The 11,775-nt window shown below is 49.1% G+C and overlaps 1 protein-coding gene across 1 annotated transcript; it reads right to left on the reverse strand.

Moving 5' to 3' along the window:
* Window positions 1-951, reverse strand: LOC102459852 (olfactory receptor 52E4-like). The gene has a single exon (XM_006117178.3). It carries the CDS (start codon window positions 949-951, stop codon window positions 1-3), a length of 951 nt encoding a protein of 316 aa, XP_006117240.3.
* Between the last annotated feature and the right edge of the window lie 10,824 nt (window positions 952-11,775).

Below are 11,775 nucleotides of genomic sequence, written 5' to 3' on the forward strand. Positions count from 1 at the left end.
TCAGATCTTGCTTCCACAAACAAAAAGCCGGAGCAGTCTCTGCCGGATCTGTCTGGTCCTCACCCCGTAGATGATGGGGTTGAGCATGGGGGGTATCAGGAGGTACACATTGGCAATGAGAACTTGGAAATGCAGGGGTAGATTCTGGCCAAAGCGCTGTGTGAAGGAGGAGAAGAAACTAGGGATGTAAAAGGCCAAGATGGCGAAGAGGTGGGAGCCGCAGGTCCCAAAAGTCTTGAGCCAGGCATCCTTGGTGGGAAGCTTGAAGATGGCCCTGAGGATTTCAAAATAGGACATGGCGATAAAAATCATGTCCACCCATTTCCCACAGAACTGCACGAAGAGGCCGTAGTAATTACTGATGCTGATGTCACCGCAGGCCAGCTTCACCATGTAGATGTGTTCACAGTGCGTGTGAGGGATGATGTTGGTTCTGCAGTATTGCAACCTCCTCACCAGGAAAGGATAGGGCAGTATGATAATGCTGCCTCGCAGAATCACAGCCAGGCTGATCTTGGCCACCACGGGGTTTCTCAGGATGGTGGAATGTCTCAGGGGATGGCAGATGGCCACATAGCGATCCAAAGCCATGGCCATGAAGATTCCGGACTCCATCACTGCAAAGCAGTGAAGGAAGTATAGCTGTGTGAGGCAGGCTCTGAAATCGATCTCCCTGGAATTGAACCAGAAGATGTTCAGCATTTTAGGCAGGGTGGATGTAGACAAGACCAGATCAATGATGGCCAGCATGCAGAGGAAATAGTACATGGGCTCATGGAGGCTTGGTTCAAACTTCACAATGAAGAGGATGATGAAGTTGCCAAAGAGGGCTATGGCGTATATGGCACAGAAGGGGATGGAAAGCCAGACATAGGCTGCCTCCAGGCCAGGAATGCCCAGCAGGATGAAGTTGGAGGGGTTGGCGAACTTGGTTGTGTTGGAATCTGACATGGAGTCGGGGAGAAGTTATCCAATTCAGGGGCACAACGGTGTCTTCTTCTCAAACCGAACATTCACCCGACTTCCTGTAGGTGCCCAGGGTCTAGGATGATGGTCATCACACAAATGCCTGGATGGAGAGACAACGTTAATATCAGACCCCACATGGCCTGCTGGAGGCTGTTCTCATGAATGGAATAATTTGTCTTTCTTCACACACTGAAAATAACCTATCTATTAACCAGATAAATTAATTATGAACACTTGACCCTACTCAGGGCAATTCTGTATTTGATGGTGCTCTAAGTGTCAGTAAGTGATACACATCATAGTGTGGGAAACCCTCATAGGAACCACCAGGAAACCTGAGTGTTGATACTGGTTCTCCGTCATTGTTCCATCATGCGAGGAGAACCGAGGCTGGGGAGCCCTTGGTAGAGGCAGCTCCCCATTCCCTTGGTAGGTCAAAATCTGCGAGTGGAAGAAATCCAAACATGTGGCAAGACATCTATTAGGGAAATATCCCGCTGCTTCATGAGAAATGTAGAGAATTTAGAGAGAAAAATCTGAATGGATCTTGGGAGGTTTTTAAGAAGAGATATTTTAGATAGCAAAAAAAAAAATCACCATTCCACAGTCAAAAATGTGGATGAATTTGGCTAAAACTTCATTTCAGTGGCAAGGTGAAGGCAGCTATTACTGGCGCAATAACCCTGGCGCAAGGACACATCCACACTGCCATGTGCTCTTTTGCGCAAGAGAGCTTACACTTGTTAGAAAAGAGCATAACTCTTCCGCAAGAAGCCCTCTCCTCCCACGCTCTACTGTAACTCTTCTTGCGCAAGAGCAGGCTCTGTAGAGGAATGGCCATTCTTGCGCAAGAACCGCCAGTGTAGATATAGCCCTGGAGAGAGGGGAGAATTGACGGCTACTCTGGACAGAGAGCAGTAGGGACCTGGCTGCCAGGGAAGCAGGCGGCTTCCTGGAGGTAGAGCAGGACTGGAGAAGGTAGGCAGGGATGGGCGTCTCTGGCCAAGCAAGCTCCCAGGCTGCAGGGCCTGAAGCAAGGCCGGAGGCTACTAGGGTTATAGAGAGGCAGCCAGAGTAGGCAAAGGCAGCAGGTCCACACCCCTTTGCTAGTGATGAGTGGCCATTTGGCTACAGTTTGCCCCTGAGGCAGGGACTAGAGGAAGACTGGCCATGGGTCACTGAGGCAAGGTGGGAGCAGGAGAACTGGGTGTTCCCTTGGAGAAGAAACATAGGGAGACACCAGCTAAAGGGAGGCGTCCAATGAGCCAAACAAGCTAATTCCTAGGAGGGCCGGCTGCAGACGCTATGGTGGTGAGACAGCCTCGTGACACGTGTATTATTCAAAGAGATGCTAGAGCAGGTTTAGGTGAATTCCTTGAAAGGAAAAGGAAACGTGTTAATGATGCCGAAACATGAGACACGGTCAAGAAATATGACTGTTCTGCACGTGGAAAGAAGCAGCGTGACATGCTCATGTTACTATGGTAATGAAGTACATTCCCGTCCATTAGCAGTGAACGAGACTGGTCAATAGCCTGTATAGTAGGACCTTACGGTTTTGAACCCTAGGGTGGAGAAACAAAACTGCCCATCAGCCACAGGTGCGGACCCAAACAAGGACACAGACAGGCAGCAGCCAAGCAAAACCAACCAACCAAATTCCCCTCAAAACACAACAAATAAAAGTCAAAGGGAGAACAGTTCTGTGAGATGTAGCCTATGAACAATACAGGGTCAATTCCATAGAAGATTAGACTTGGTTATGAAGCGATGGGAAATCTGAGATGAAGTGAGTTTTACAAAGTCTCCAAATGTAGATAATACTTGTCAGCATCATGGCTACAAAAACGGGTCTTGTGACAAAAAATGGTGGTAACCATTGTCACGGAGTGTGGGGGGGTCATGGGTCCTGCGCCCCAATCCGCAGGCAGATGGAACCCTGAGCCAGGAGGTAGAATAGAAGGTTTATTGGTGCCCAGGGACACAGTGTCGTACAGACGTGTGACTGGAACCAGGAGCAGTAGTACAGGCCATCTGGGGGAAAGAGGGGCCCAGAACCTCAGCTCTGGGCCCCTTCCCCCCCCCCCCCGGCCAGCTAGACTCCCTTCTCCCCACACCAGCCAAAAAGTAACACACACTCATAGCCACTGTTCACAACCCCCCAGGTAGCTCCACCTCCTGCTTTGTCCAGCTTCCAGGCTGAAGGTGTTATCTGCTGTCACCTGGTCCTCAGGACATGAGAGACTGAACATACTTCCACAGTGAGTCCTGCCCAGCCTCCCCCTCATTCAGGTAGTGCTGCAGTGCCCGGGGAAACTGAGGCACATGCACACAGTTACTACAGAACAGCACAGGACAGTAGAATCACATAGAGCACAACAAAGCAAATGGTGTGAATACAAATCAGAGTGAATACAGTGACTGCAGAAGCCAATGCAGTCCCCACTACATCACAATCGTTTAACGAGAATAGAAGTTTGGTGGATGAAGGACACGGTGCAGATGCAAGGCACTTTGATTTCCGTGAGGCATTTGACTTAGTAGGGAAAACATTCAGGTGAAAATGTGAACACTGCACAGTGTCCGTAGAGCATGGTAAACGGACCAAAACTGGCTGCCTGACAGATCTCAACGGCCCATTGTCATTGGATGGGAAGGAGTAAATAACATTCCCTGATTCCTTGTCTCTATGCCAGTCATGATTTTATGGAACTCCACCCCATCGTCTTTTACCCAGCTCTTATCTTAGCTGCGAGTCCCAGGGCTTTTACGCTCACCTCGTGTGGAAGTTGTTCCTTACCCCAAGCCTTTGTGTTACCCTTTTCAATTCCAGTGTCCCTCTAAGGGGTGTGAGTTGGGGCGCACGCATCCGCATGCAGCATATAAGGTGGTGCCGTACCACGGGGTTAGAGAGAGACAATCTGATTCTCTAGCCCCTTCTTAGCCATTCACAATGTTCAGTTAGGGTATGTCTACACTAGCCCCCTAGTTTGATCTAGGGAGGCTAATGAGGGCAACTGAAATTGCAAATGAAGAGCAGGATTTAAATATCCCATCCTTCATTAGCATGTTCCCGGCTGGTCGCCATTTTAGAAATTGACTAGCCCGAAGTAACTGCCCGCGTCTACATGTGGCAGTGAAACAGGATTCTGAATTAAAGCCCTAAATCGAATTAGCTGGTAAAGCACATTGCAGGAGGAATGACAGCTAATTTGATTTAGGGCTTTAATTTGGAATCCCATTTCACTGCTGCATGTAGATGTGGGCAGTTACTTCAAGCTAGTCAATTTCTAAAATGGCAACCAGCTGGGAACATGCTAATGAAGGATGGGATATTTAAATCCTGCTCTTCATTTGCAATTTCAGTTGCCCTCAGTAGCCTCCCTAGATCAAACTAGGGGGCTAGTGTAGACATACCCTTAGGTGTTTTGAATACCGCTGCATACATAGTCAGAGAACAACCCACAATGACTCCAAACTCTCTGCTGGATTGTACCAGCTCACTGAAATCCCTTCCTTCAGTGAGGTCACGTTCTCTCTTGTCACAGGAATCATGAGCAGAGACAATTAGTACAAAAACCAGCAGAGCAGATTTAGATGAAATCTCAGGAGAAATCTTCCTACCTGTAAATAGTGGAAGAGAAGGGAACAGATGCCAATCAATGTCCCTGAAATTCATTCACCGGAGCTTTTCAAAAGGAGCCAGGACAGCCATCTCTCTGGGATAGTTTAACTGCAGCAAATGCTTTATCTTGGCAGGGGATGGACAATCCGACACCTTTTCACCCTGTGGCTCTGTGACACCGGGGTGTAAAGTCTTACAGTGCACCAGGTATTACTCAAACACAAGCTGTGCCCCTCAATGGCGGGGACTTAGGGCACACTCAGTGACATGGACAGTGTGAACATATAACATTGAGAAAAGAAACCTGTTTACAAAATCCATATTTGGCCAGCGGAACTTCTTGCCACCGACATTCCTGAGGTGAAGAGCTAAGGTGAATGGGACTCGCAGGCTGTTTGACACTTGCCCTTAGAATCATGTATTTTCAGTTGTTTATACATTTTCCAAAGTTTAATCATTTAGAATCTCAAATTTATTCGGGTGCAAGCTTTTGTGGGCAGAGACCCACTTCATCAGATGTATTGAAGTGGAAATGAATCATTAATAAATTCCACTCCAATGCACCATGTGGGTCTTGCTCATGAGAGCTTGAGGCCAAGTAAATCTGTTAGAGTTTAAGGTGCCTCTGGACTCCTCGTTGTTTTTACAGATACCGACGAGCACAGCCACCCCCACTGATATCACCATTTGGGCTGAAATTTCCCACTCTGGTTCTGGCTTGAATTGTTTTTGGAATGTCTCAGCCTGACTTTTCCAGTTGGCTCTTGGAATGGAGGCAGGAGAATACACGTCTTACACATGTGGAAAGGGTCTTAGAATCGATCCTGGGAGGAGCCCCGGCACGTCCATGCTTTCCTGCAGGTAACCATTCCCGTGTGAACAGGCACAGCCCTGAGATGACAGATGAGGAGTTGACGGATGCTATTAACACACGACTGGCTCCTAAAGTCGTCCCCAGTTCTACAATAAGCCTCACACAGTCCTCAGCAAACTAACTGGTTTGTATTGAAACTCTGCTATCAGCTTTCCTCATGATGCACCCAAAGTCTCGCACGATATTCTTATTGATAAACTAGGCAAATATAACTTAGATAGGGCCACGATAAGGTGGGTGCATAATTGGCTGGATAACCGTAGTCAGAGAGTTGTTGTTAACGGTGCTAAATCCTGCTGGAAAGGGATAACAAGTGGAGTTCCGCAAGGGTCTGTTTTGGGACCCGTACTGTTCAATATCTTCATCAATGATGTAGATATTGGGATAGAGAGTACTCTTATTAAGTTTGCAGATGATACCAAACTGGGTGGGGTTGCGACTTCTTTGGAGGATAGGGACATAATTCAAAATGACCTTAGCAAGTTAGAGAAATGGTCAGAGGTAAACAGGATGAAGTTTAATAAAGAGAAATGCAAAGTGCTCCACTTAGGAAGGAACAATCAGTTCCATACATACAAGATGGGAAGCGACTGTCTAGGAAGGAGCATGGCGGAAAGGGATCTAGGGGTCATAGTGGACCACAAGTTGAATATGAGTCAACAGTGTGATGCTGTTGCAAAAAAAGCAAATATGATTCTAGGTTGTATGAACAGGTACCGTATATTCCGGCGTACAAGACGACCTCTGAAGTTAAAAACATCCCCCAAAAATCGGGGGTCGTCTTGTACGCCGGATGCCCCGCCGCCGGAGCCCCTCCGCGGCTTTGAAAGCCTGGGGGAAGCCGGCGGCGGGGCATCCCAGGCGCGCATGGGCTGCCCCCCCTCCAGAGCCCCTCAGCGCCGCCGCGGAGCGGCTCCGGCGGAGGGGCAGCCCATGCGCGCCTGGGATGCCCCGCCGCCGGCTTCCCCCGAGGCTTTCAAAGCCGCGGAGGGGCTCCGGCGGGGGGGGGGTCAGCCCAGGCGCTCCTGGCGGCTTTGCTCCCGGTGCCTCTGGTCTGCTGGGGACCATCTCCAGCAGACCAGAGACACCGGGAGCAAAGGAGGCGGAGGGGCGCTGGGGTATAAGATGAAACCCTATCTTTTAATTAAAAAGATAGGGGGTCGTCTTATACGCCCAGTCGCCCTATACGCCGGAAAATACGGTATGTTGTAAGCAAAACTCGTGAAGTCATTCTGCTGCTCTACTCTGCACTAGTTAGGCCTCAGCTGGAGTACTGTGTCCAGTTCTGGGCGCCACATTTCAAGAAAGATGTGGAGAAATTGGAAAGGGTACAGAGAAGAGCGACAAGAATAATTAAAGGTCTAGAGAACATGACCTATGAAGCCAGGCTTCATGAACTGGGCTTGTTTAGTTTGGAAAAAAGAAGATTAAGGGGGGACATGATAGCGGTTTTCAAATATCTAAAAGGGTGTCACAAGGAGGAAGGCGAAAATTTGTTCCTCTTGGTTTCTGAGGACAGGACAAGGAGTAATGGGCTTAAAGTGCAGCAGGAGAGGTTTAGATTGGACATTAGGAAAAAATTCCTAACTGTCAGGGTGGTCAAATATTGGAATCAATTGCCAAGGGAGGTGGTGGAATCTCCCTCTCTGGAGATATTTAAGAACAGGTTAGATAGACATCTGTCAGGGATGGTGTAGACGGAGCTTGGTCCTGCCTTGAGGGCGGGGGGCTGGACTCGATGACCTCTCGAGGTCCCTTCCAGTCCTATGATTCTATGATTCTATAAGTGCCCCAGGTGGGGAGGCCTGGGAGAGAGGAACAGTCTGGTCCAGGATACTAGAGCAAATTCATCCCCTGTGCGAGGACCCAGGGACGCTGAGTGTCAGTGAGGAGCAGAAAGAACCACAGACTTTCTCTCCCCTCCCACCAACACAGCTCTGGGTCTGTGGGACAGGGGACCCCATCAGCCAGAGCTGGTACCTGTGAGTGCTGAAAGGGACGTGTTGTCCCTGGGAACTCCCCTCAGGCAGCCGCGTCCCGCAGCTCTCTCAGCCCAGGTCCTGGAACAGCATCCTGCGCCGAGAGCCGGCACAGGGCTGTGCACTGGTTATAACCCAGCTCTGGGCCGTCCCAGGGGGGTTTGCTCAGCCCCTAGGACAGAAGAGGCGTCTGGGTGCAAAGAGCATGAGGACCAGCAACACCCCAGCTGATACCTGCACTTTCCATGTCAGCTCCTGGGCTCTTTGTCCAGCTTTAAGTGTAAACAAGAATTATCGGGCCTTCCCAAGGGAGAGGGGAGAGCTCTTGGGCTCTGCGCTGGGTCACGGGGGAGCTGGCTGCTCTGTGCCTTTGTGTGTATTGAACAATTAAAGTTGATTAGGAAGAAAACGAGGGATAAAGGCTCATGTCTGCGGAGGGTCTGATCCCCTGTGCACGCCCAGGAGGGACAGGCAGACAGTCGGCAGCCATAGCTGGAGAGAGATGTCTGAGGGGAGAGCTGAACGTTTTCTGCAGAGACATGGGCCAGAGAGGAAGAATTCACATCACTAACGCTTGTCATATTGTGAAGTAGCTTTCACTGAAGAATCCTGAGAACACCTAGCAAAGGGAAGCAATGAGCATTTCCCCACTATACCAGCAGGGAAACTGAGGCAGGGGAGGCATGACATTTCCCATGTCACACACAGAGTTACAGACAGAACCCAGGCATAGCCATGCGCAGTAGGAGTGTGGGGGGTGCTGTAGCACCCCCAGATATTGCACCCATTTTCCCTGTACACAAGGGTCAGCTCCGCTGCTTAGTTGCTGTCAGGCCTGCCAGCCCCATGCCCTGGCTTTCGGGTGGCCTCTGGGTCCTGCAGGCTATCCCATCCCCCACGGTCCCGACCTCCACCAGCCCTGGAGGCTCCCCTGCCATGCACGATCCTGCAACCGCCTCCAGCTGTGGTGAGGTTGCCAAGACAGGATGCACCAGACACCATTTGCCTGTCCGTGTGGTCCGAGAGCGGTGGCAAGCCTGGGTGTGACCCCAGACAGGGTGGTGAGGGGCGTGAACAGGTGTGGAGGGGCGCCCCCCATCCACAAATAGCTCCAAGCGCCACTGAACACGGGAGTCCTGACGTCCCTGCCAGACCCATGGTCTGCATCCGATTCCCCGCAGCTCCAGCCGCAGAGCGGTACATCTTGCCCCGATCCAAAGCCTGACAGATCCCTCCCCTCCCTCAGTGTGGGGAGGGCAATGCTTCAACTGGGCAGCTTCCCCTTTTACATTCAAACAATGAGCTGTCGCTAACTCTGGTGGCCAGAATCCAGCCCAGGGCCGGCGGTTGCCCATCGCTGATCTGGACGGTGCTTGGTCCTGCCGTGAGGGCTGGGGACTGGACTCGATGACTCTCCAGGTCCCTTCCGGTTCTAGTGTGGTGTGATTCCATGAAATTGATTCCACACTTCAGTGAGTCAGAACTGGTGCCATAACCCATAGCCTGTCTGGAAAGTGCACAGGAAACTATCTGGAGGGGAGGGGAGCTTCTAACGCCTGTTACGTTTCTCCCTGGGCTGCTACCTTGAATACAGATGCCTAGGGGATAGGATGCTCCCCTGGGGAGGACAGGGGTGTGAGTTCAAGTCCCAGGCTGGGTGGGGTCGGGACTGCTGAGGGGGAAATCTCGCTCCCCTGGGGTACAGAGCCCCCAGAAGGGTTCGAGGCCGGAGGTCAAATCAGTGAGGCAGGAAAGAAACTTAGAAGAGAAAACTTTATGATGCAGGCTGTCACTTCCAAGAGTGAAGCAGCAGCCCTGACAGACAGATTCAGGTATCCTTTATACAGAATGCTTAGACAGTTCAGTTGTGGATTGTTCTTCTTTAACATCTCAAAGTCTCAGCAGAAGTACTCTGAGACTTCTGTTCACCCCAGGAGTGCTAGAAGTAAGTTTTTACAGAACACAAAGCCACATGAGAACTTGAGTGGAGGAGTCTACAAGGCAAACTGTGACAAAGATAAGGGTTTACATGACAAATTGTGACAGACTAGGAGTATCCATGAATTTGAGATAGTCATTTGTAAGGGTCTTTGATTAGAGCTAATTTGATTTCTCTCTGTTACAGGGAGAGAGGCCTGGAAAACTTTTTAACCCTTACAGCAGTTTTCTTTTAGAAAGTTATGATTTCTGCACAGTTCCCCCCTTTAGACACAATTGGAGTTATTTGATTTTTCTCCCACAATTCCCCCCTTTAATACTCCTATTGGAGTATTACTCAAAGTTATTCTAGACATTTTTAGGTATTCTTTTTTGCGATGTTCCTTCACGAACACGTAGTCGCCTGGTTGGATGTTGTGGCACGGCACATCCGTAGGTGCTGGGAGGGCTTCCTTTACCTGCAGGTGCAAGCTCTCCTAACCGTCATTTTATGTCTAAGTTTCTTCTTTCTGTGTGGCTGCTAGCCTGTGGGCCTCCTGCAACATTAAACTGCTTACAAATCACACATGAATTAGATATTCTTGAGACAGCTTCTAGGTGCACGCCTGGGGCGTACCATTGTTTTGGGATTTGTGAGGCCACCCCCCTTTTGCTCATGTGTGTCATTTGATGAGACACCTGAGCAAGCTGCCGTGTGAGAGATTTTTGGGGCGACTGGGCAGCCAGCTGGGGATAAGGAGCAGCCTGCTTTCTCCCAAAGGTTTTTCTCTGCAGGTTGAGTAGCTTGCTGTAGTTCTATCAGGTCCTGCAAAGAAACAGGGAGGGAAAGAGAGACCAGAATCTGAAAGGGAGCCAGAGGTCCATGTTCTGCTGCATGTCTGGCGGCTGCATCAGCACTCCCATTACCCAGAGAAACAGGATCAGTGGCACCCGTGTGGGCCGGGCAATGGGTAATAGAGAGGGATGTGGGTAGCTGAATAGCATCAAGGAGTTGGGAGATAAGGGGACCATGTGAGATAGCAGAGCCAGAAGAGGTAAGGAAACCTTGTTGTTTCCAAATTTTTCCTGTGGCATGACAGACAGAGAAAGCATACTTTGAGTCAGTATAAATGGCAGCAGACTGTCCGGAAGCTAAAAGGCAAGCACGAATTAAAGCGATGAGCTCAGCAGACTGAGCTGATTTTGATTCCTGGAAGAGAAAAGAACCTCTAAAACATTATTATCTGAGACCACTGCATATCCAGCCTTTAGTTTACCAACTGAATTTCTTTTACATGAGCCATCAGTATGCAATACAAGATCTGCATTTTCCAGCGGTTTATCAGACAAATATTTGGGGAGGTTTTACACAGTGCTCAAGCAATTCTTCACAGTTATGGGTATGTGCTTTACCATTAGAGGGTAAAGGAGAAAAAGTAACTGGGTTAAGTACATTACATCTTTGAATTACCACATTTGAGGAAGAGAGGATAACATTCTCATACAGGGTTTGTCTCTGAACAGACAGGTGCTGGGTGCGGTGTCGCTGTAAGAGAGCAGAGACAGCATTAGGGACCTGTAAGATAATGCTGTGGCCTAATGTGACACGTTGGGCCTTTTTAAAGTAATTCAGCAGTAGCTGCAACAGCCTTCAGACAAAGTGGGAACCCACGGGCTACTGAGTCCAGTGTTGCAGAAAAATAAGCTACTGGACGAGGTGTGTGTCCAAGGGGTTGACAAAGAGCTCCAGCTGCAATTCCATCCTGTTCATGACAAAACAGAGTAAAAGGCTTGCTATATTTAGGTAAGCCCACTGTGCAGAAGAGTTTTAAGGGAAAGGAAAGCAGATTCACATTCTGGGGACCAGGTCACTGGGTCAGGAGCTAAGATTAAGAGTAGAATAGTAAGGGGCCTGGTGAGTCCAGAAAAGTTAGGAATCCATTGTCTGCAATATCCTGCAGTACCCAGAAATTTGTGTACCTGACTTTGGTGAAAGGGTGAGGAATGAAAAAAAAACCATGTGAGATTCGCTCAGGTGTTAACTGGCGGCCATCTCCTGAAAGTAAGTGTCCTTAAGTACTGAACTCTTTGTTTTACAAATTGCAATTTGGCTTTGGAAGCCTTGTGACCCTTATTAGCAAGACACTTTAACACATAGGAGGTATCAGTTTTACATCTTTCCTCAGTTTCACTAGCAATTAGCACATCATCAACATACTGAACTAACACAGAACTGCAGGGAAGAGAGAGAGAATTAAGGTCAGTTTTTTAAAAACTGAGAAAACAAAGTAGGGCTTTTACAATAACTTTACAAAAACATGTCCAGGTTAATTGATGACCCTGAAAGGAAAAGGCAAAGAGAAATTGGGAATTCTTATGCACTGGAATAGAAAAGAAGGCAGAACATAAAT

Source organism: Pelodiscus sinensis, chromosome 1 (assembly GCF_052426305.1).
Source record: "Pelodiscus sinensis isolate ZL-2025 chromosome 1, ASM5242630v1, whole genome shotgun sequence".
Taxonomy (NCBI): Eukaryota; Metazoa; Chordata; order Testudines; family Trionychidae; genus Pelodiscus; species Pelodiscus sinensis.

What these genes read in the sequence shown, in the direction of transcription:
- LOC102459852 (XM_006117178.3), bottom strand. Translation starts at nt 951, where the DNA reads ATGTCAGATTCCAACACAACCAAGTTCGCCAACCCCTCCAACTTCATC.